The following is a 25,999-nucleotide window of genomic DNA, read 5'->3' as shown; positions in this document are numbered from 1 at the left end:
ATATCTGGGGCTCTTTTCTCTGTATACACACACACACATCCAACCTCCCTTGCTGCTTACATCTGTTACCATGGTGATGAGAGGCTCAGAAATGATGGCCCTGAGGCTCGTTAGGGCCAGTGTCAAAACTGGCGATGTACGGCCAGCGTCCAAATATTCCTCCTGCTGTCTTCTCGCCTCTTTTCAGCATCCATTCTTTAGCAAATGGAGAACACCTGACTAGAAGAAAAGCCGCCTGCAGATTTTCTTGTCAATTTCCTCCCTGCAATGTTATATTGGCAATTAGCAAACTCACCCCTGCTACAGCTGGCATCAAAGGACTCTTAACAGCAACATGAGACTTCCCAGTTAGAAATTCCACTACAGAAGAATCTGCATCAGAATATTCTCTTCCTGCATCTGATTTATTCATGAGGGCGAACAAAGCAATCAGATGAGGAAATCTCCCAAGTGGTTGGTTCATGTGTGTTTTGTGCAGCGCAGAGTGTTGGGAAGTGCTTTGGCTTCATCCAGCCAGCTGATTACTCCGGGGTGCTGGCATTAGTTTGTGTCAGAAACTTGTGTGCTTCAGGCTATATCTATCCACCTAGGCTTACAGAGTAACAGATTACATGTAACTGGATTACGTAATTAGGATGCAAAAAAGGTAACTGTATTCAATTACAGGTACAGAAAAAACATTTAGTAAAAATAAGGATTATTATCAGGATTACAAATATAAAATACATTTTAAAGGAAAGAACGATATACTGCCACATGCAGTGCACACATATTACAACACTTTGAGTCTCACAGCACCATTCTGATCTCGAGTGAAACTAATCTAATCTTACAGTTGTCAATTCATAATCAAGGCCTTTAGTGAAAAATAAAAATTAGACCACCTGCTAACGTTAACTATATGGACCAATGTTAGCTACAAAGACCAACCACCAACATTAGATACACAAACCAACCGCTAACTTTAGGTGCAAAGATCAACCGCTAATGTTAGCTGCAAAGATCAACCGCTAATGTTAGCTGCATAGACCACCTGCCATGTTAGCTATACATACCAACAACAAACGTTTGCTACACAAACTAACTGTTAATGTTAGACACACAGATCAACTGCTAACATTAGCTATACAGACTAACTGCTAATGCTAGCTACACAGACCAACCATTAATGTTAGCTACACAGACCAACCACCAATATTAGATACTCAAACCAATGGCTAATGTTAGTTAGAAAGACCAACCACTAATGTTAGCTACACACACCACTTGCTATGTTAGCTATACATACCAAACACTAATGTTGACTACACTACATTTTTTTAATAGATAAAAAGTATTTGTATCAGAATACATTTTCAAAGTAAACCCTGTATCCACCTTTATGTCCTCTGCCAACAAGCGCTGGGCTTCAAAGTCTTTCACCTGCATTGCTCCCCCCTTCTCTTCTCTAGCAGAGTCTTTGCAATTTAAATTGCTCATATTCCACTCTGATTGCACAAACACATCCAGGAGGGGGATGAGGACGGGGTGGGAGTGCACTCACCGCATGGACAAACCAACAAACACCTGGTGTTCTGCGAGGGTATCATTATGATAGCACCAGTTTATACACGTCCTGTCTGGATCAAAACAAAGCAGGACACTTTAGGTGACTTAATCAGGCTGGTTCTGCCTCATAGACTCACTGCAGCTCTGAGTCACTCCCTGCTCTTTGGAAGTGTGAAAGACTTAGTCCAGACGTACGGAGGAGTTTTTATTGCGAGGAGTTTTCTGGCATGCTCACACTGGTCAGCAATGCTGGGAGATTCCTGCTGTGACTGCGGGGCTCAGCTAAACCTAAAGCTCTTAATTTAATGTGATCCACTGTGTGTGTGTGTGTGTGTGTGTGTGTGTGGGTGTGTGTGTGTGTGTGTGGGTGTGTGCGTGTGTCTGTGCAGTGCTCCTGAGCTTGTGTGTGTGTTTCTGTTGGTATTTTCCCCAGGGCTTCAGCTGTATGCGTGCTCACAAAATAATGTCATGTCAACAGCAGTCACAATGGCCGACAGTCAGCTCCCTTTTGTTCCCTAACAAAAACCACTCGATCCTTAAGGGAAATTTATTTTCTGTCAGCGTGATATAATATTTAATCATATGTTTATTTTGCTCTCCACCTGTTTATTTGCTCATTGTTTCTGAATAGTGGGCATATACACAATTGATTTTCTTCCCCACTCTTGAAAAGATCATTCCCAGGTCAGACATGACAGGAAAGATGGAAATAAGATGCTACTACATGAAATTATCTATTGATTTTTGTGCTGTACTTGTAATAGTTGTGTCGTAGGGTTACAGTGTCTTGTGGTGAATTCCTCTCCAGTGTGTTTAACTGCTGTGGCAGTTGCTGAGGCAGAACACTGTTCTAGGTCATATCAGTAGCTAGTAGATTAGACTTGCTAAATTTCAGGGCCATGGGAATGAAAACAAACAAGCAGGATCTGGTTACACTGCCCGTTTCCTCACACGTTCCTCACCACCCCCCTCCCACTTTTTTTTTCTGTCTCCCCAGGAGCCCCTTTATGAATGTTTGCATAGTGAGATGGGCATTAAGTGGGCAAAGCTCAGTTTAGAGGTCAGACTTACAGATGAGACACTTGAATGCTCTTACACAGACAGGTTCTCTCTGCTTGGGCAGAGTTTGATTAAGGCCTGCAAAGTGGATCGTTTTTTGGGTGAAATGTTCGATCTCTCAGTCCATATGCTTTATAGATGGGCATCTGGCATGAAAAGCCCATTTCCTGTTCCTTCCTCGGAGCCTTCTGGGACACTCTGTCTGAATCCTCCAACTCGTAACTATAGAGCTTGACTTGTCTTTGCAGGTGGAGCAGAACAAGGGAGGAAAATGCAAACAGCATCCAGCCTGTCCTGTCCTGTGACAGTGCCAGATGCATTATGCTATTGATGATTTACAGTGTTATGTATTTTGCTGTGAACTTCTGTCCCCGGCTGGGGCACTGTGAGAATAATAGGATATATTTCTCAGAAGCCCTGTTGATAATGCATAGTCCTTATTGACCATGTCGACATTGTCTACTCGTCATTACACGGTCATATGCCACTTTTATGACCTGTAATAATCTATTGTCAGGACTTTTTAAATGACATGTCCCAAATGCCAAGTGAAAATGCAGCTAGACCTCCACCTAGTGGCACTTCAATTCCACACACCCACATCAGGAAGGCATGCCACTTTTTTTTTTTTTTTTTTTTTTGGTAATGTTTAAGCCTTTCATGTGTCTTGTGCACCTTTTTCTTTAGGAGGGGAAGAAGAAATTTGATAAGGAAACAGAGAAATACTACTCCACACTTGAGAGACACCTCAACTTGTCATCCAAAAAGAAGGAGGCATATCTGCAGGAGGTAAAACCACAACAAATTTCCTGATCCCCCCAACATGTCTTTGAATAATGCTGTTTTATGGTCGGCCGAGTGTCTCCTAAAAATAAAACTGTTGTTTGTGCCCCACTGTTTGCTCATTACTTCTTTGAGCACACACTGTTTCCGGGTGGTGATGTAAGCATTAACTCTCTGTCCACACAGTGCTCTGCCAGCTTGACCCCTGTCTTTGTCCTGGCACCAACTCTGGTTTGTTTGCTCATTCTCAGGCTGACACGCAGATTGATAAGGAGCGACAACTCTTTTATGACGCATCCCTTGAGTACGTTTTCAAAATACAGGAAGTGCAAGAAAAAAAGAAATTTGAATTTGTCGAGCCGGTAAGAGAAGTATGATTTTTACATATTTTTGTGTTCAGTAATGCAAATTGAAGATGCAGTAATTGCATTTTTCTCTGTATGTGTATTTAAAAGATTTGTTTAAAGTGGCATATACTCAAAATAGTGTAGTATCTTTGTACTTACTGCTAATGAAAGTGGCTTTTAAATGTCTATTTTCTCTTTCCCTGAGTGAAGAAAAGCACAATTATACATGTCACAACAGGTATTCATCTGAACTTGTATATTCCATGCATTTGTCATCTGCATCACAAATTCTCTGTAATAAAGTATATCCATTTGGGGAAAGTAGTGAGTAAAATTAGATGAAGTGGTTGTTGTCAAACACAACAATACAAAGTGCAAGTGCAAATCAGAGCCCCTATAAAAGCCTCCACCTTACAGATATGTGGAGTCAATTCTAACATCTTTAGTGGAGAAGTTACCAGGAAACATTAAGTTCTCGAGGTGTTAAATGTCTGCAAACGTGAGCTGTGAGCAGAGTGGCTCTTTTAAAAGCCCCCCACTCCCATTTGTTTACATTCACTGGCAGGTCACCCAGAACCCAGGCCAGAAATGTAAATCTCCAGGTAGTGGTGGGGAGAAATGACAAGGCTCAACCTTGCCTGTGATGAATCTGGGCACAGATAAGATGGCTCATCCTTGAACATTTCATATACCAAGCCTCATCCTAGAAATAAAATCAGTCGTTGTGTCTGAGGATTTGACTGGGAGAGGTTCTATGTTCATTGGATCCTCCATGCTTGAGATGGGATCAATTTTTTCCTCCAACAATACTGCAGGTGCTTTCTTCCCCAATGCTTACGGATGTTTGCGTGTTATACAGAAAATAAGATCAATATCTGTTAGCCATAAAGAACTACTACTTTGTGAAACTTTCTTTTTTCGCCCGTCTCTTTTGTGTTCAATATTCACTGCTGCATCAATGTGATAATATTTAATTTATGCAGATTTGGTAATTCTTTTTCTTTTTTCTTTTTTACAAAGTATGGCACTGTTAAATTACTTAATTAGCTTTTATCACATGCATTTGTTAAATGCTCAACTCTGATTAGTAAATTACAGCTTTCTAAGATCTATTATTTCTATAGAGCAGACCATCGCTATGATTAACAGACCATTGCCATGGACGCAGTTCTGATCATAGAGTCTGAAGGAGCAATGAAATCATTTTTACATCAATGAAATCATTTTTAATTCAATATTTTGTGACAAATTATTTTTTGAGGGATAATGTACAGCGACTGGGTCATTTTTGTGACATAAACCCAGACAGTGTGATGCAGGTTTATTTCACAATAATGACCTGCTCACTGTGCATTATCTCTTACTTAACTTACAGTGCAATATGTATATTATAATTATAGTTTTAGCACAGACTCAACACAAATTCTGTACTTTTTAGGAGCCAGTATTATAATCCCTACAATGTAACAATTATAGCTAAATTTACTTACTGCTCACTGTGGAGTAAAATAGTCCCTGTCAGTGTTTTGCTATTAAATATTATGTTTTTGGATTAATATTCAGTCTTCAATGTCAATGTTTTTTTTTTTTATTTGCCCAATCAGTCAAGTGGATCAGAAATCTCAAAGTCTAATTTTACTCACCCTTGTACAAATTGGCTTGCTTTTTAGCGGTTATCAAATAATGTCATGTTTAATTTAGGGCTGCAATGTCTATGAAATGTCAGAAAATAGTGAAAAATGTCGATCAGTTTTTCAGAGTCCAAGGTGATGTCTTCAGATGTCTTGTTTTGTCAGTCTTAAACCAAAGATATTTGGTGTAAAATGATAATAAACATTACATCAAATGGATGAGAGACCAAAAACAGCATTTTTATAGATTCATTTTTAAGCGGTTTAATGCTTTGTGCTACTTTTAACTCCTTTATTTACTTTTGGGTAGTTTAATTCACAGCTATGCATCATATTCTACAATATTATCATGTGTTGCACCAGTTGAGAATTTATGATACGTTATTTTAGAGAAGAATATCAAGATATATGTATTGTATATCGTGGCAAAACCAAAAAAATATTGACATATTTCTAAGTCATATCACCCAGCCCTTCTACAGACTGGATTCCCTATGTTTGAGTATGTAGAGTTATGAAATGATAATCATGTTATTATAATAGTGATCATTGCTTGTGGTGTTTAAAATGTGTTCTCTGTTGTTAATTTGTCTTCAGGCTCTAAATTGTTTATTAACTCAGTAAATCACTCTTAAATATTGTTCCTCTCCAGCTCCTGGCCTTTCTGCAAGGCTTGTTTACATTCTACCATGAAGGATATGAGCTGGCTCATGAATTTGAGCCATACAAACAGCAGCTCCAGTTCAACCTACAGAACGTAAGTCTCAACACCTCGGGGGTTGTATACAAAGGCAACCAGCCACGTAATCAGATTCTGCAGCTTATCATACGCCGACATAACAAGCAGAGTTTTCACAAATGGATAGCTGTGTGATTAAATGAGATTCTTTGCTGCACGGAGGATCAATATTTTCAGAGTGTTGTATTGCAGGCAGTTACTGGAGGCCATTTAATGGTACTGTGTCAGAAAAGGAAAGTTAAGAGTTGGGAGTAAAACTCAGCTGCTGCCATGCCCCCTCTTTCCATCACCATGACCTCACCACTTGCAGCCCGAGGGCCCAAATTTCTCTCTGACCTGAAATGTCAGCGCCATTGCCCTGACAATTTCAACTCCGTAACCCTCTCTCCATTGTCCTCAGATGCAGAGAGCTCTAATAGGGGCTGGAGAAGGAGAGGCTGTCTCAGCATCTCTGTAGATGAAATGAAACGGCCTCATTCTGGCCCTTTTGACTCCAAAACATAGAATTCCTGGAAGCATTAACAACCCTATCTCTATCCTAATTTTGGATCACCTCAAGTGCATTCTTCCAATATAAATTTAATGTGTTTGAATTAGATGCTGTGTCTGTTATTTCCAAATGCTTTGCCAATGTGTTAGTTATTCTTTTCCCCAGGTGTTCTCATGCAGCTGCACAAATATGAAGCATTTGTCAGATGTTTGATGTTTTTCACGTTATTTATTTCACTCTTGATGTGGGCTGAATTAGGGTGTTTTTGAGGTGAGAAATTGCAGAAGATTTCCCCTTTAAATGCAGTTATAATCCAGTTCTGCATTTTCTCTGCAGACACGAAACAACTTTGTGAGCACCAAGCAGGAAGTGGAGAAGCTGATGAAGAGGATAAGGTCTGCAGATCAGGACTATAAACCTCCGGGCCAGTGGACGATGGAAGGCTTCCTGTATGTCCAGGAGAAACGTGAGTCTTTCTGGCCGGGCTCCCAGCCAGCCAGGCCCTCACACACACAAACACACACCCTCCCTCCATGCCTCACTCATACAGTTGTAAGTGCATGGTTTTACATCCATCACCATAAACATGTCTTGAGTTCTCCCAGGCCCCTGCAGAACAGATCCTCTCACACAGAGCTCATAATTCATCCTGTTTACTGATTCACTTTGATGTGCTCTCAAACAAGGGGGGGAAGATGCCCAAATGGTAGATTTTTATCAGCAGTGATAAACAACTTTTGATTTATCACACTTTAATTGCAAATTGATTTTCAGAAGTCTTTCCAGAAGCTCTGAGATTCAGAGAAAAATATTTTGGCTCAAGCACCATTTTCCTCTTTATTTATTTTTTCTGTCTTAGGTCCTCTGGGATGCACTTGGACACGTCACTACTGCACATATGAGAAAGGCAGCAAGACTTTCACAATGAGCAACACTGAAAATAAGTCAGCCGGGAAACAGGTACAGTTTTACTTAGTTTAGTTTAGTGTAGTTTAGTTTTGTTTTTTTAGTCTAGTTTTGTTTTAATTCAGTTTAGTTGCTCATGCAAATAATAAAAGCTGAAAAAGACTGAGCAAGTATAATCTGTGTGGGTGAAACAAAGAACCCCCTTGAGGCCTATAAGAATGTCTCACCCCAGAGGGAAAAAAAGTGAAAAAAGTCAAGATGACAGAACTGCGAATTGGGCACAGAAAACAAAAGACTTGTTAACTCAAGGCGGATGAAAATGGCTCAAAGATAACAAAATCCACAGATAACAAGAAAGAACTCAAGGAGTGAAAATAACCCTTTAACAGAGGAGTTAGGTTGTCTTGTTTTGTACACAATCAACTGAACAGATTCACTTCATTTACAAGCATTTACACTTGCCAGTGAGTGAAAACTTTGTGAGAATTCAAACAGATCAAATAATCAAGTTGTAATTATTTCATACTTTGTGTACTAGATCAGTCAAGTGTCACTATACTATTGGGGTGATCATATTACTGTTTTTAGATTTGTATAAACATTGAAGACTTCACAAGTGCATTACAATTTCTATTATGTTTAATTTATTGAAAGAAAAATATGTATATATTTGCAGTACTCAATCATAAAGTGACCATGTTATGTCATCAGAGAAACATGCAAAGTTGAAATACTTATTTCTCTGACAACAGCCAGTATGTTCTTGTTTGAAGTTTCCATTCTGTGCCAAAACAGCTGTGTTTGTTTGTCCGTTTTGTATAAATTAATGTTCATTTTAATGCTGAATGTTTGCCAAATGAGTAAGTGTCTGTTTATGAGTTGTAAGGAATCATTAATAATCTCATCTCAAAGGGGTAGATATTTTTAATGTTTGTTTTGTTTGCATGATAATGGGATTAGCTTTACGTTGACAGTGGTACTTACAGCGTAGGACTCATTGTTGCTTGTTATTGTCAAATTACATTGTTTACAGTGATGCAAACACAGCAATGTTCCTGCAGCCTGCCTGAGCTTCCTTGAGTCTGGAGGAGGGGGCAGGCGAAACAACTCACTTCAACTTAATAGGATTTCAACCTATTTGATATACAGCCTATGGTTCAGGCTCATTATTTGGACTGCATTGTTCAATTTTGGACCCTCAATTGTTGCATATTGTTCCTTTTAATGTATTGTGTGTTTTATTTTTAGAATGGTCTTGTCCTGAACCAGCCAGAGATGTTCAAGCTCAAGTCCTGCATTCGGAGGAAAACCGATTCCATCGACAAGCGTTTCTGCTTTGATATTGAAGTGGTGGAGAGGTCTGTGACCATGTGAACCATCTACATTTCCCCCACAATGTCTTATCACTTACATGGACTGAAAACATACATAAAACCTGATGTACTCTTTAAAACTATCAGTACCACCTCTAGCACATAGGACAGAGTGTTTGAAGAAAACAATTAGAAAAACATTACACGTCAACATTTTACATATTAGCTGTCTATAAAAGCAAAAGTCACCCACATGAAAACTGTGGTAAAATCATATAAGACACACAATTCTTAAATTGAGTTTTTTTTGGTTGTACTTTATTGTCCAGTACAATAATAAGACACAACAAGCTGCACTTTGTATTAAATTAGACAAAAAGTAGAAATAATGTTTTTTTTTTTATCAGACACTGTTATCAGTCTTTATTAGAGGGTAATTTAGAGGGACACTACAATAGAACTGCACTGTAAACTAAAGTGAAATCAAATATCTGTCATTTGAGACACACCGTCTTTGGCTGGTCAAATAAAATTGGCAGAATAACCAGGATCGATGCCTACTTCTATGAGCAAATCACATTATCTGCCGACAGCATCACAATAGGTCTGTGCAGTCACCATTAGATCTGCTTTACATATATTTTCACTGTAAATGGGGAAGGAGCAGATGTGTGATTTCACTTTAGTTTACAGAACAATTCTGATGTAATGTGTCCCAGTTTAGTTTCTAATAAAGTCTAATAAGGGTGTAAAATTGGGAAACAGTACACTGTAGTTTACAGTACAGTTCTGTTGTAATATGCCCCTAATTACCCTTTAATAAAGTCTAATAAGGGTCTAATCCTGTTTAATAAGGAGGAATTATTTCTAGATTTTGTCTAATTTGATACAAAGTATGGCTTGTTAAATGTTATCAGTGTATTGTGAAATAAACTGCAACCATTTTTGCCACCACGGTATTTTAAGATTGATGGAGTGCATGTGGGATGTTTTGTTGTCATCCGTTTTGAGTTTTATTGAACCCAGTTGATACTGGCAATTAACCCAGATTATCATGGGAGTGCTCAGCATCACAAGAGCTGTTCATGTTTGATTAACATCTTCAGAGACTCCCTGTTTACAAGTGTTAGATGTTTCAGCTCTGTTTGTGTCCTGCATGTTCCTCAAGTCCTCCCCCTTCCTCCCAAGCCTCTTGTTTGTTGTATAACCACAACGTCGATATTTACTCTATTTTTGAACCCATTCCGTCTTTTCTCTGTGTTCATGTCAATGTAGAAATGACATCTGTCGTGGAACTCTTTTCAGACCGCTTCAGTTTTTCTGTAAAGTCCGGTATGTGAACTGACCAGTGCTGCCCTTTCAGAGAAGTTGCATGTGCTGCATGTGTGCTGCTAATCATAACATTCACCCAGTTTCAAATCCAATCCTTCTAATAAGATACTGTTGCCTATTTACCACTGCACAAAATCAGACATCTCTTGGTCAATAGGGGCTTAAGGAAACAGACATAGTCTTAAATTATTCATACTTGTCTGCAATTACTCACATATTATATTGATTTATGTTATTCTGAGAATCAGTTAATCATTTTGTCTGTCTTCAGAAGTTTTAAATCGTTTAGCTCTATGGGAACATTCATAACTGATTTGTATTTAATGTTGCACTGGGGAGATGGGATAACAAATTACGCAAAGATCAAACACCTTCAAGTTGGCTGCCCGCTGATTAACAGTGGCTGGATTGATCAAGTTGTACATCATGAAAGCTTGATATGAGCTCTTCGTTGTGATGTGTATCCCAGAATATCGAGTTAGCTCGTCACTGTGCGTTATTGTTGCACAGCTCCAGCAGGGCCAGCACTGCTCACCCTCGGTGAGTGTTGCTGAGCATGGACAATAACTGCAGTTTATTTGCAGGACAACTCATTTATCATAAACGGCGATGCCCCAAGGTGCTTGTTCCAACCACAAGGACAATGTGGGCCAAGCTCCAGTCAGCTTCAAGCTCATCCATTCATCCTCATTATAATAAACATGCTGTTACGTCTATGGCCCAGCCAGAATCAGAGCCTCGTTTTAAAGGGTTGGTTCACCCAAATTAGCAAAGGGGTATTTAACCGTGCAAACAGATTTATTTTATTTGGCCAGATTTTGAGATATCCATTTCCAAACTGCCTGCTTCCATCCCAGTGAGTAGAATTTCTCAGGCTATACCCAACTTAGTCTCAGAAATCTGTCAGTCGAATCAGATTTGGCTGTTCAGTGCAAATATTAAACTATTCATGCCTCTTTTTTACCATGCAGAATATCAAGTAACACCCTACTGAACTGCCAGATTTTTTTGAACGGGGTTCAGATGATCAGGGTGACAGAGACATTCACCTAATATACTAAACAAGCCAAGTTTTCCCTGCAAGCTAATGTGTGCTAACTATGCTAACAACTCATTTGGAATGTGCAGCAATGTGTTTTGCTGAAACTAGATATAAAACAAAAGCCAGAGACACCATCGTATTGAATTGCTATGAGCTGCAAATTAAACACTTATAAGTAGAAGGTAGAAGACCTGACAGGGCAAGGCATCTCTTTTTGTGGACAGCAGTTGTACCTCAGAGCTTTGACGTGTCCGAGGTGCTGTGTGTGGTGCTGTCCGTACTAAGGCTGTCCCGGACTTAAGATTTTTCTAGTCGACTGCTATCCGTCATTTTAGCCCATTAGTCATCATAGATTTATGATATAAAAATAATTATTTGAAAATATATGTTTGGAGCACAAAGCGAGGTGGCTGTTAAATCTTAACCACAAAAGCAGACTCATAAACACGATGGATGACTTACAAATTAACTCGCTAAGTTGCAAACTCACTCCAAAACTGCTGCATGCCTCTTGTCCCTGCCTGAACTCCCCAGAGTCAGAGTCCAGGTCCAAGCTGCTGTAAAACCATATCAACTGAGCTAGCTAGCTAATGGCAGCTACAGCACAGTTAGCAGCAGTGTGCCAGTGACTACAGTGTCACAAGAGAAAAGTTTTGTGTTTCAATAATGCTCCTGAATGGAGTTTGAGATCGGTATTTTTTTCTGTAACTAATGAATAATGAAGATTCTTCTCACCAACATTTACTATAATACTACTATATTTGGGACTATAGCCCAGGTCTGCGGCTCCATGTACCTGTTGCAGACATCCTTGTTGTGCAGACGCGATGACTTGACCCAGTGAAATGATTTTACCCCCAGAAAGCAGCATGAGGGCAAGATGTGCTATCTCTGCAGCTACTTCTGGGAGCTGAAATGTCCCTGAAGTACACTACACACTGACTAACAAAAAATAAAGTAATGACTGCTTGATTTGTAGAATTTCAAGTTTCATGGGGGCAGCCCTAATAACTTCATTTGTGGTGCTCAAAGCAGTGAAAATTATTATTTAAAAATTCCTTTTAGAAAGCATTACTGGATAATCCACAGACCTCACTGTCAACAGTTTTCATAGGGAGTTCAGCGAAAGTACTTCAGTTAACGGGGTGCTCTGTGAATTATAATAACAAGGACACTGTTTCTGGCAAGAAATGTCTGTGATTCTTTTAAATGTTTTCAGTGATGTGAGCATCACAAATGAAATTCCTTCCACCTCCACTTAGGGCTGCACAATTAAATAAATATTATCAAAATGCTAATGCAATATCCAAATCTCAAAAGCTGTGATTTTTTGATGAAGGGAAAATGTGTGACAAAACAGAATTATACTGAAATAAAGTAGTGATGCAAAGATAGCCTGGCCCACAAATCATTTATTCGGATGTATGTTTGGCACAGACCCCAACAGGTGTCATGTTATCATGAAAATGAAATTGAAAATGAAAATTGTGATGCAAAAATGATTATTCCCACTAACAATCACAATATCTGTCAAAATAATGTCACATTATGTTTTTTTTACCATATTATTCAGTCCTACCTCCACTGTACTGGAGTGGAAGCATTAATATCAGAGACACATATCTCAAAACCGAGTCAAATAGATCGGAAGCTATCTGCAAGGCAAGACACTCCTCGAGGTAAGATTAAAATTGAATGAATCTGGTTGATATTAATCGCAACACATGCAACTAGACTTGGCTCCATGCTAGTACTAACTGTCACTACTTGGGTGGGGTTTGTTTCTGTTTGCCAGTATCATCACATAATGTTATCATTGCGTTATAATGTCTTGTAGCGGTGCTGCGTATCGACTGCTCAGTCCAGTATGAAGCTATGTAGCTCACAGGGAGGTGAGACACAATGAGACACAAGAGCTGCTGTGCTGAACACAGATGAGATGGAGGTGTTTGCATGTTGGGTGCAAAGAAAAATTAATCACTCAAATATTAAGCACATGTAGCATTTTAATTGGGAGTGGAATGTGAGGCACCGAGCCAAGCAAGGGCACAATTTAAAGTCAAGCGTTTGCACATGAGCTATTTTAGTCACACTAGTCCTTTTATAGTGGTCTCAGCCAGTGTAAACATGGTCTGTCCAGGGGCCCCAAGGCAATGAGATCAGACTGAGACCAGCTTTTCTCTGAAATCTTTCCAGGCATGGCGTTATGACACTGCAGGCACTGTCAGAGTCCAACAGAAGATTGTGGCTGGAGGCCATGGATGGCAAGGAGCCGGTGAGCAACTCTGCCTGTTTGCTTTTGAAATATTCATTATGTGCTGGCTGCTGTTTGGCCAGGATGTTTTTTTTAGTTGTTTGTTTGACAAGAAAACAATACCTGAAAAAAACTGAATTATTGGTCACTGGCACCCTCTTCTGGAGGGTTCAGGTTAAGTCTTTCTAAGAAAGCATGACCTCACCATCCACTTGTTCTAATAATAGGACAGTCCACTTGAAGCAAAGGAACTCTGGGAAAACTGTGCAACATAAATCTCTTCTCTCTTTAATTTTGTCCAGTTTTAACCAAAGGGTTCCCTAACTTAATGATATTTTTTGTAAACTCTCTCTAGATTTACAACCTTCCGGCCATATTAAGCAAAAAGGAAGAGAGTAAGTGTGTTGTTCTTTTTTGTTTTGTGTTTTTTTTTCAAAACTCACTTCATCATAAAAACACATAAATTCTGTTTGTAAGACTTGGAGCAAAATCCCCCTAACACACACATGTCAAACACATCCTTGTAACCTATAGCTATCTCTGTTCATTAACACAATTACTTGACATCCACCCACTCAGTTGACATTACAGAGCCTTCCAGCACACGGGTTGTGTCTTATTAGTAGGATCAGTAACATAGGGGAGAGCTTATTATTCCTGCGTGATGTGTAGTTAACTGATGATAATTGACGTGTTAACCCTATTCTCATGTTGTATTGCAGCGTTTCTTAATGAGGCGGGCTTTAACTTCGTGAGGAAATGCATTGACCTGGTGGAGATGAGAGGTGAGGCATTTAAATCTCTTAGCTTTCATTTGTCAAATGACTTGAGTGAAGCCTGACAGGGTTTATGAATAAGAATGTGCTTCATTCATTAGTGGACATGACAACACATTGTATTGGCAAAAATCTTAGCTGAACAAAAAATCTTTGTTGCTTGTTTCCAACTTTTTCTAATTCTGCCTTTTCACTGCCTTGCAGGCATAAATACAATGGGACTGTACAGAATTGGAGGGGTCAACTCCAAAGTGCAGAAGCTGATGACCACAGTCTTTTGTAAGTCGCCTTAAAATCTGAACAAAATAGCATATTTTCCTCCACATAGTTTAGTAGAATAGAAACTACTAATCAAATCTGTTTCAAAAGGGAATGGAACCAAAAGTCAAGGTTGGACTTAAAATGCTTTTTTTCTGTCCTAAGAGTATTTCCTTCTGCTGTATATACAGTATGTATTAACACAAACCATGTCATAAAACTAATATAAATAGATAGTTCTGCAATTTCCAGAAGTCTGGATGCCAGTTTTCTCTTTTTATGGCTTTTCAAGCCAGCTTTGGCTTTTCACAACCTTTTCAAATTGACTGTAGAGGTATTATACAATATGAGCTCTCCAACAACTGCAACAGAAACTCTTTAAAAGTTTTTTCAACTGTTCTAGTCTCATAAATATGTTATTTATAACATATCAAATGCCTTAAGAAGTCAAAGTGGGGGAAAATATTGAAAAATAGTGAAATCAGCGATGCCATAATTTCCCATTGCTGTCCATGTTATGACGTGCCCCATAGCTCAGTTGGTAGTGTGTGCTGAGGCTAACGGTCCTCTGCAGCAGCCATGTTTGATTCCAGTCTGTGGCCCTTTGCTGCACATCATCTCTCTTCCCCTCCTCCCATTCCTGTCTTCACTTCAGCAGTCACTATCAAAAAAAGACATAAAAAGCCCCAAAAATACAGATGTAGGCATCTCTTCTTGTCTGATATCCACACAAAGGGTTCAGTGTTGTCCACAATCAACCAGACACTGTGTTTTACATGAGACATGGAGTTGGATGCGGCACAGTGATTGTGCAAAATTAAATTATTAACCTATTGTAACCTAATGTATATCCAGGTTTTACTGAAAAGTTAACATGTTTAAGTTTATGTTCATCATTCCCAACACTTGTTGATTTGTACAATATTTTAAAAAATAATCTAAAAGTGCTATTCATTCATTCATTTTCTGTAACCGCTTAGTCCGTAAGGGTCGCGGGGCTGCTGGAGCCTATCCCAGCTGACATTGGGCGAGAGGCGGGGTTCACCCTGGACAAGTCGCCAGTTCATCGCAGGGCTGACACATCGACAGACAACCACTCACACTCACATTCACACCTACGGGCAATTTAGAGTCACCAATTAACCTAGCATGCATGTCTTTGGACTGTGGGAGGAAGCCGGAGAACCCGGAGAGAACCCACGCAGACACAGGGAGAACATGCAAACTCCACACAGAAAGGCCCTGACCCAGCCGGGGAGCTGGGGGATTGAACTCAGGACCTGCTTGCTGTGAGGCGGCAGTGCTAACCACTATTCTATTCAGTGATATTTAAATGTTGTAAAAATATGTTCATCAGTGCCAACATTCATATGAATTAGTGTTAGTTTATGTTGCCTTGTTTATAAGTATACTAATATAGTGATGTTGATTTTGAATTATTATTTTATCAAGTAAAAACTAATACTCATGGTCAGAAACCCCTTTGAATCACCGCCTGGATCTCTTAGGATCATTTGTCAGATTGTTGCAACATGTGTGAGCTTCAACCCTTTTTTGTCACAAAACACCTGTACTAAAAAGGTTTTTTTTGTAGGATCTTATTGGGGAAACTTTCGAAACTTTCCCTTCACACAATTCCTTAAGACTTTTTTCTCTCATTCTGAGCACACTGAGGACACAAAATCTGTTGAGTTTGTTTATGTAGCAGTTTATGTGAAGCTGACCCACACTGCTGGGTAAAATGCCTGGACTATAAAGTGACCCTGCAGAGTGAGGAAAGAGGTCCTCCTTGTGGTGTGTCAGTGTAACAACCATCCGGTCTCATATTTCTTTGTCATTACCTTATTGGATGACCAAAGGTAATCCTGTTTGCATACATTTCACACATTTGAACAGGAAATGACTGATTTAATGATTAAAGGCTGCCTAAAGCTTGATCTCCATCTCTGTGAGACACCACACATGAACTTGTGTGCTCTTACATTTATGTCAGAGTCTCTTTACACAAGAATACAGTAAGTCAGTATTTTTAGTGCTTGTTTAAGCAGGCTGTCAGGTCATGTCAGGTCACACTGGTTTCTTCGGCCAGTTTACAGCTCACTCATGGTGGTGATATAAAAATAAAATGTGTTTCCAATAGCATCAAAGGCACCAGTGGATATGGACCTGGATCCAGAGACATGGGACAACAAAACCATCACCAGCGGTCTGAAGAATTACCTCAGGTCAGCTCGCCCCACCAGCTGTGTGTCTTTAGCTGTCAGGAATCATCATTACCTCCATAATGCCTCTTTGAAACCACCCCGGTGTTAGTCATGCATTCAGCACTGCCACTGACTCACAAAGCAAGGTGGCTGCATTCACAGGACCTATGTCCCTCAGGAAATAAATGCTAACTGTTCTTTTTATTCACCAGATGTCTCTCTGAGCCTCTAATGACCTTCAAGCTCCACAAAGATTTTATCATGGCTGTCAGTAAGTTGTGAAAAGTTACTAACCGCGATAATATAATAGATATTTTACCAACTGGTCCATTTCCCTTTATTATTATTATACATGAAAAAGACATTCTTAAAAGTAATGAAGCATGCACATCTGTTTACTGTAGAAAATATAGTTTTGTGCCAGAAGATGGCACATTTGAATTTGTAAATTCTATATGTTAAGATTTATTTTGAACAGATTAAATCTGTAACATTTTGTGAATTTGCATTTGCATAAAATCTTTAAAGGGGAATTGAATTTGAACTGACCTGCAATTCAAATGTATTCTTTTATAAAGCAAAAAGACTCCTGCACTTCTTCTGCACTTGCAATCCAAGATTTTTTATAACAACATTTCAGTGCAATGACCTCCATCAGGTTACTTTTACAAGACACAAGGAGAGACCATTTAAATATTAAGAGTAATCCATGTGGAACAATCATGTTGCACTCAAGCTGACATCATTCATTGAAACAAATCTTAAAACCTTTTTATATAAAACAATTATGTTTTAAACTACACACACACTACACTATTAATTTTTTTTTTCCTGCACACAAGTTTATTTATTGTTTTATTTCTATATTGTAGACCTATGATACCATGATGGAATCATTTAAGTTATGTTTTCTCTGAATGACTTTTATTTTATGAATGATGTTATTTTTCTGACTCGTTTATATTTTGTCTAGGGAATGACCTTTTTGTCAATTAAACTGGAATACTATGTTTTAAATATTTTTCTTAGTGTGGTAGCTTTTTTTAATTAATGATATACATTTTGACACATGATTTTTTTCCCCTATATATGTTTTCCTCTGTCTTGAAGCTGTATGTGTCTTTGAATGATGTAATTGTGTAGTGTGACCTGATTGGCTCAGATAGTTTTCAGATTTTTCAGTGAATCAGCTTGTACTGTGACCTGATTGGTTCATTGATCTCTACACATCTGGATACAGTGTCGGAAGTCAATAGATAAGTATATGAGCCTCTTGATCATTTTATATACATTTCCCTTCCCTCAGAGTCAGATGACCAGAACTACAGGGTGTGTGCTGTCCATGCTTTGGTTCACAAGTTGCCCGACAGGAACAAGGAAATGCTGGAGCTACTAATAAAACACCTTGTCACGTATGTGTTCCTGTAATGAATCAGTTACACTGCAGCCTTAAAAGAACGGCTCTATGAGGGGGGGATCAAAATTGCTGAGACTGATTAAATTGCCTTCACAGTTCGGGGACACCATAATGCATTTTGAGGTGTCTTTAAAACTGTTAGTATCTGCCCAAGAACAAAACTGTCACTACATGGTTAGGAGTTTGTATTAAGTGCGGCTCAGGAGGGAACAGTATCTTACATTTAGGTAACATCCATGTTTTCTACCTGCAGAGTTTCTGCACAAAACCAGTCCAACTTGATGACGGTGTCCAACCTGGGTGTCATCTTTGGGCCCACGCTGATGAGGTCACAAGAGGAAACTGTGGCTGCTATGATGAACATCAAGTTCCAGAACATCGTGGTGGAAATACTTATCGAGAACTTCACCAAGGTGACTTATTGTTTGGCTTTGAACAATCAACATTCTTATAACTTTACTTAAAACCATTTAACCAGTTTAATGCTTAATTTTAAAGTGTTTTTTTTTTTTGCAACGTTAACCCTAATGTTTGGCAAAAAAAGATACTGATCATGACACCACATGCAGACAATATGGATAGTGTGCTCTATCAGTATTTGTAATCTCATATTGCATTATTGATATACTATATGTCTTGATATATTAAATTTTCCAGAAATCCTGTTATACCTCTGATAGTTTTTGGAGGCCCAGTTTGCATATAGATGCCTCTGGTTGTATTATACCTTGCAGCGGGTTTAAAACCTTTTCCACTCCACGCCTTCCTACTATAAGACTTGCCATTTTTAGGGGGTGCAGCAGGAGATCTTAGGAGGAGATAGAGGGTCAATAATATATGCTACGTAGAAGTGGTATACATCACATGAGAGCTGGGAACCTGAGGGTTAAGATTAAATAGGCAGCTCAGCACTCTTTGTCAACTATTCCTAGCCATAAATCTGTAATAAACTTTATGATTGGGTTAGGCTGCTTTTCAGATTTTGAGTTTAGAGTGTATAAGGGCTGAGAACATTATGATTTAAATATATGATAGCCGTTCTCATGCTCTGTCACAACTCAAAAGGTGTTAGAGCAGTTTTGAGTTGATACCGTTTATTACACTGATTTTTGTTGCTCAATGTAACCATTCTTCACCACTTGAAAATTTATAAAATGGTCAAAAACCCTTCCAAAATACCACATTGAGAGACAAAGACCTTAAGGAACACTATATAAAGATTCATGCTGTGGTATCAATGACATTTTTGATATTTTAGCAAGTGGGTGCTGAGCACTTCCGTTGTGGGTATTGCTCAGAGACCCCCTTGTTGTCTTACATTCTCTAAAAAATAGTCTAACTACAATGAGAAGGCCACTATGGGTGCTAACATCATCACACATTAATACAACTTTGCTAAATGAATCCAAGAGTCTCGGCTGTCCAGTCATATCCAATCCATGATACTCCAATACTCTTTAACCACCCCGGTATGCAAAAATACTTAAATAGAGTAGGCAGAAAAAAGCATTTATACTGAATGTAAGACTACATGGGACAACCATAAGGTGTGCATGTCTTGGGTAGCCATGGGATGCATTTTCATTCAGATATCTTGAGGTAAGGGGTCAAGGAAGGATGTTGGCCAGGGATGATAGCTGTTGAGATTAATGCAGTCAGATAGCTACCTTGGTATAAAATTGTTTAGCTAAATCTCTGATGTTCTCTTGGTATAGATTGCATTTCAGTATCTTCATTCGGTTGCAAATGACTTTAAAATATTTTAGTATCAAACTTCAAAAACCCAATTTAAATACCAGTCTGTACTGGTAAGAAATACACAAATTGTGTAGGTATTTTGAGTAATCTGTGCTCCTTTCTGAACCTCCAGATCTTTCACCAGCCTCCGGATCCCAACGTACCTCTGCCCCAGCCGCAGAGCCGGCCCGGCTCTCGCAGGAGTAGGGCCATCTGTCTGTCCACGGGGCCCAGGAAACCCCGCAGCCTCTACACCCCAACACTGTGTCTGGCAGATGCAGAAAGTGAGTACCAAAGCAGTGATTACCACCATTACCACCAGACATGTGCATACAGTGTTTTACCACATTTCTGACAGATTCACCTCATATTAGCTTCAACTACTTTCAAATGGAAACCCAGTATCACCCTTCAAAATGAATATTATCTTTTTACAGTGGTAACTATTGCTTCCTCATCCAGCAGGTTTTAATGAGGGCCTTGTGTGCCTCTTCTCTGGTCCCTGCATAGGTGACACTTTTAGCAGCAGTCCAAGCAGCACCCCCATGGGCAGCATGGAGTCGTTGTCCTCCCACTCATCTGAGCAGAATAGCTCCTCCAAAACAGCTTCCTCTGCTCAGGTCAAGGACAAATCGTTCCTGGACCTCCGCCGAACACCATCAGAGCTCTTAAATGGCCCCAGGAGCACTGTATGCATCAGCAGCCCCGAGTCCAGCTCCAAGGAGGATGCAGGGCGTACAGATGGAGAGTCAGAGGACGCTCTCAGCCTGTCTTCAGTCAGCACCGCACCCAGGCTGTCTCCCGCCCCCAAAAAAGCCCCACACTGCCACATGGACCTCAGGCCAGCACTGCTTAACCGCTCATCTGCTCCCTCCCTGAAGTCACTGCATATATCTGAAGGTAGGATCATCAAGTAATGCCAGTTTAAGCTTGCCTGACATTAGATCATTGATTTTGTTTCGCTTGAAGTAATAAAGTGAAATGAAACCTCATGAAAGTGTCATTTTCAGGATAGAATTCATAAACTGGATAGTTTTGTCATAACTTATTCCTCCTGGACTTCATACTCTCAAAGACAGACAGCACCCCTGTGACTTCATCATAATATAAACAGCAGTGTTAAAACATTATTTACATTGTTCATTTCCCTGTGAGCTGTTTTAATATCAGACTTTACTGTCTTTGAGTCATTTACACGGAGACAGGAGTTATTATTTGTATGTCTCCCTCAAGGCCGCAGGAGCAGCTCTGGATCTGTCCAAAATCTGTCAACACTGGAGACCAAAGAGAGTTTAAAGCCTGCTGAGAACCCAGACCTTCCACCAAAGCAAGTTCTCCGCCGCAGGATGGACACCTCAGTCAGCAACGGCTACCAGAGACCAGGCTCAGTGTAATGGGTTTTAAAAAGCTCATCATTTTGCTCGTTAGAACTTACCATTTCTAATAATGATTATTTAAAATGCAGTGTAAAGCCATGTATGAAATCTTTCCTTGTAGACTTCTGTTTTATTCATTATTGCTCACCCTAAAATCCAGTGCTGGAAGGATTCAATTAAACAATCAGGAGAAAATTAACAACGATTCAGATGATTGATTAATAGTAGTTATCTGTCAAGCAAAAATGCCAAACATGGACTGGGTTGCACCAACAAAGATTTATTTAATCTAAATTTAGTTTAGATTAGCAATACTAGGTTTAAAATGAGTAAATACAGATTTTGATTTAATAACTAATCTCATTCATTAAATCCAAGTTTATTGATGTAAACTGAAATTGAACAGAGCTTGATCAGTATGGCAATTCTTGTTTACCCAAATTTTAGTGCTGTCGTGACCCAGTAAGTGTAAAAGAGGGAGGAAACCATTAACTTTTGCTTGCTAGCTAGATAAAAAAGTTAACAAAACATTGCTTTTTTTGCTAGCCGGATAAAAAGTTAAATAAATGTGACATTGTTTGTTAGCTAGCAAAAACATTATCAAAACATTACGTTGCTTGGTAGCTAGAAGAAAAGTTAGTCAAGTCAAACCTCCTCAAGTTGAAGTTAATACTTAATCATATGTTAAATTGGATTTGAAAGTTTTGGTGCAACAGAATTAAATTTAATGTAGAGTAAATGTTAGAGTAAATACTAAACTGGGTAAAAAATTGATCATTATTATTTTTAAGCTACTTTTAAAGTTTGGTGCAACATAATTAAAAGTAAACCATGATTTAATTGGGTTTAAAGATTAATCTTTGCTGGTGTAGCCCAGACACAATGAATGTTTCCCCTGGTTCTGGGAAAATGTAAAGATATTTTCCAGACAAAATACATTAATTATTCAAAAACAACAAACAAACATTTTCTTTAATAATGAAAATAATGGTTGGATGCTCCTCTATATATACATATTCACATACACATATATATACTGTGTATAATATATGCATTCATGTGCCCCCACAGAAAAAAATACAAGTCAATAGGGCTTGAGGACAACAACATTTCTTTTCGTCGTCTTCCCTCTCTCTGTCTCTCCCCTCTGAGTCATCAGCCTCCTTCGCAGTCGAGCAGTGAGCACTGAGAGGTCTCGAGATGAGTATGTGTTAGGAGATTTATGTCTTTTCCTCTCTGGTGGGAGAGCTGGCTTTAATTACGCTTTGCCTGCTCAGGGGTTGATGTGACCCAGCAGCAGTCTGCACTCGTTCTCTCGGGACAAATAGATTGTTTGACTTGTCATGTCTGAGAAGCCAGTCACACGGTCTCTCAAGTAGTTTCCTTGTATAGCACCCGCCCAGCTTGCCTTAGGCTCTGTTGTCCCCTTGACTCTAAGGTTGTTGTGTGCGGGGTCAAGTGCAGCCTTGTTATATAGTTTAATTCAATTCTGCTCCGTGCTGAAGTTGAGTCTGCCCGGAGGAAGGAAACCTCCCATATTTTGTCGTTACGCCTTTCACCTCATTCTAAACAATGAGGAACACTGATAGAGCCAAGAGAAAGTGAACAGACTTGTTTTGGTTTAGACTGGGATTTCTCTGAGATGGGCAGTATTTAAATTTAATATGTTTTGTATTTTGTCATTTCTATTTTGCTGGGCAGAAAAAAATAAAATGTAATTTGTAAATAAATAATTTAAGAGCTTGTGTTTGAGAATTTGAAAAACTTAAAATACATAACTTAATGTGTGATTTTATTCTCAAATAAGTGGCATGTTTATCATCAGGTTTAAACTGCAGAAGACTGGCCACCTCCAAATGTACGTTTGCTGTGGGAAAGTGGCAGAGCTTATCTTTTGAGTGATGAGTGATCAGAGTGAGTGATGCCAGGCAAGTCCCCAGGAAGTGTGCCAGGCTGTGAAACCAATTAGATATAGGAGTCAAACCATGTAATTACCACACACATGCATTTGTGTGTGTGTATTTTTGTATTTTCAAATTACAACTTACTTTTATTCTAATTAAATACATTTTCTGTTCCAGTATTTAATATTTTATTTAAATGCATTTGATGAGCAAGTATTTTTAATTTGTAACAAGACACTTTTTGACGTGTTTGTAACTTTCTCTGGATCTATCCAAACAGATGACACTTATTAACTTTCTCTGGTCATATGACACTTGATCGTTAGACATATTTTTCTTTGGCGACATCATTCACCAAACATTTGGTTTTCCAGCTGTTTATTTTATCCTTGATACAATGAACTGGACTGAACCCTTTTTTTTCATGTTGTTTCAGGGTCGCTGCCAGAGCACTCCTTTTTGAAAATGCCTCTTCCTCCCAGGGTGTTCCAGTCGGAAGGTGCTGTAAAAACACAACACCATCTACCACAGTTTTGCCTAATTAATCCCACTCATATTTCCTCAAATCTGCCATGCCATTGCCTGTTTTTGTTGTCTTTATAGAGATGCCAAGGCGATGTATTCCTGTGAGGCAGAGCACAGCCATGAGCTCAGCTTCCCCCAGGGGGCGCACTTCTCAAATGGTGAGCAGAGACAGCACAAGGGAAACATTTATACAGTATGCTTGAGCTGACAGTTAACTCTGCTGCAGCAGTGCTCACAACAGCACACATGCCTCCTTGCGTAGGATGGTTGGACACTGGACAGTATACTCAGACAGTCTGTCGTGTACTGGCAGCACGCTGCTAGGACTTGGCTAATTCTCACTGATCTGTGGAGACAAAATAATTTTGCTCTTAGCGTGACACCCGCATATGCAATTCTAAAATCCAAACAGCCCCAAGATATTTTATTGCCTTTTCCATGAGGAGATGACTTGGCCCTCAACCAGTGCAGACAGGTCACTGTAACCTAGTGATGGAAGGCACCAGTGCCTGTTCCCTGTTAACACAGCCAGCAGAGCCAGCAGCCAAATGCAAAAACGTCAACAAACTCTCCCTACCACTTATCAGCAGGCAGAACACTTTTATTGCTCTCTGCATTAACAGGCCGTTTCTCTCTGCAGCCTTATTCAGCATATCTCTATGCTGGATCTGTTGAGGAAGATCCTTTTTAAAGCCGTTCCTCGTAATTTTGTTGCATTTCAGCAATGACGAATCTAGTTGTTTTTATGGTTTATACTGTATGTGTGTGATTAAGCGAGGAGACCCTGTATTCAAGACTGCTAAAACACTCCGTAGGGACTAACTTTAAAGAGGAGTCTGACCCCGAGTTGTCCTCAAGTGTTTATTTTCCTGCTAATATCTTCTTTTTATCTTTTTTTTTTTTTGCTGCTATCCACTGAGACTGGGGAATAATGTCGCCACATACAGGTTACACTAGATCTAAACTATGCTGCTCGCTTCTCTTCAACTTAAGTATTTTATTTTTCTCTATTTGTCCTGCAGTCTACCCCTCTGTTGAACCAGGCTGGCTCCAAGCAACATATGAAGGAAGAACAGGTTTAATCCCTGAGAATTATGTCGTCTTCCTCTAACAAGCTGGTAAACATTACATCTTTTTCATGGTATCCATGGAAAAAAATACAGTGTGGTTGACTGATTGTTCCTGTTATTGCTGGTAACTGACATTTCTGCAGTCTTAGCAGATATCAAGCAGCGCAGTAATTGCTTTAAAAGTGCTAGAAGCTCAACGTCCAAAGATGTACCTCCTTTTTTGTGACTTGTGAAATGTTTGGGGCATCTGCAGAGATTCAGATGTTAAGAAAGAACAGATATGTATGTCCTTATTGTCAGATGTAAATATATTACCCATTGACTGCACTGATGTTTTTAATCCCAGTATTAGCCTGCAGAATCACAAAACAATCACATCCCATTTCACAAGATTTATTCTCAGAAATATATTATCTTTTAACTTCCCATTATATCAACATAACACCTTCGGCGAGTTGGTAATGGAAACCTGTAGTTTCATAAACATTCTATATTAACTTTAACTGAACAAACTGTGATTTAAAAGATAGTAATCTAATCTATTAGAGTCTAATAGAAAAAGCATAAAGGGTTTGCACCTTAACTGTCATGTATATGGCCTGTGATCATTGTTCATCCACTGAACCTGCTCACTGCTGCAGTGCACTTTCTGGTTAGCTACATGGTACTGTACTGTACAGTAATGCTCATGACTTCTTCTGTAGTCGCTAATCAAAAAAATGTAACTGTTTATTACTATAAATGATCACTTCAGATATATGCAGTATGTAAAAATGTGGGGGTTTTTTTATAGTGTCATGTAATCTATGTTCATGAGGTGGAGCCTTCACCTGTAATGCCTGTTGTGGTACTGTAGTCACTGGTACACTGGTGTACTGGTAATGACAACAAGACATGTAACAGATTATATTATGTTATAGATGCCATTTAATATTTAATTTTATATTACTGTCACAACATTTCAAAAGTACAAAGTCCATAATCATCTAAAAAGTTAACTTTAGTGATTCTATTTCAGAAAAAAAAAACATGAAATGAAGAAAATAATCAACAACCCTCTCACTCTTCCAAACTGAAAGGTCACTCCAAAGTAAGGCTCGTCTCCAGTGACCAAAATGTATTTGGGAAGGTATTTGAGATCTTGCACTTGCCAAGTTCAGGATGTTCTTTTCCATTTACATCTTTAAGAATGTGAGGTGGCCTTGAACATTGATGCTGGGATAATACTCCCTGACAGTCTGGGGCATATCGTGGAAATGATATCCATATCCTGAATATGTAACATTTG

General features: G+C 39.1%; 1 protein-coding gene across 2 annotated transcripts in view; it reads left to right on the top strand.

The window, feature by feature from the left end:
• arhgap42b (Rho GTPase activating protein 42b) overlaps positions 1-25,604 on the top strand; it is a 91,394-nt gene extending 65,790 nt beyond the window's left edge. The window contains exons 5-25 of one of the 2 annotated variants that reach the window (XM_084717426.1): positions 3,295-3,396; positions 3,642-3,752; positions 6,021-6,125; positions 6,934-7,063; positions 7,457-7,557; positions 8,752-8,861; positions 10,092-10,148; positions 13,387-13,465; positions 13,800-13,839; positions 14,167-14,229; positions 14,425-14,499; positions 16,619-16,703; positions 16,895-16,953; positions 17,989-18,094; positions 18,353-18,512; positions 19,970-20,120; positions 20,347-20,736; positions 21,070-21,226; positions 23,553-23,615; positions 23,720-23,799; positions 24,664-25,604. In XM_084717426.1, the coding sequence (XP_084573552.1) occupies positions 3,295-3,396; positions 3,642-3,752; positions 6,021-6,125; positions 6,934-7,063; positions 7,457-7,557; positions 8,752-8,861; positions 10,092-10,148; positions 13,387-13,465; positions 13,800-13,839; positions 14,167-14,229; positions 14,425-14,499; positions 16,619-16,703; positions 16,895-16,953; positions 17,989-18,094; positions 18,353-18,512; positions 19,970-20,120; positions 20,347-20,736; positions 21,070-21,226; positions 23,553-23,615; positions 23,720-23,799; positions 24,664-24,752 (2,313 nt within the window). In that variant the 3' untranslated portion in view covers positions 24,753-25,604. The remainder of the gene's footprint in view (positions 1-3,294; positions 3,397-3,641; positions 3,753-6,020; positions 6,126-6,933; positions 7,064-7,456; positions 7,558-8,751; positions 8,862-10,091; positions 10,149-13,386; positions 13,466-13,799; positions 13,840-14,166; positions 14,230-14,424; positions 14,500-16,618; positions 16,704-16,894; positions 16,954-17,988; positions 18,095-18,352; positions 18,513-19,969; positions 20,121-20,346; positions 20,737-21,069; positions 21,227-23,552; positions 23,616-23,719; positions 23,800-24,663) is intronic. The other variant, XM_084717427.1, reaches the window with a different exon arrangement.
• Positions 25,605-25,999: the final 395 nt, after the last annotated feature.

This window comes from Lutjanus erythropterus, chromosome 4 (assembly GCF_056507025.1).
Source record: "Lutjanus erythropterus isolate fLutEry1 chromosome 4, fLutEry1.hap2, whole genome shotgun sequence".
NCBI classification, from domain to species: Eukaryota; Metazoa; Chordata; class Actinopteri; order Lutjaniformes; family Lutjanidae; genus Lutjanus; species Lutjanus erythropterus.
Note: the sequence above shows the minus strand (reverse complement) of the source record. Positions and strands in the feature narration are given on the sequence as shown.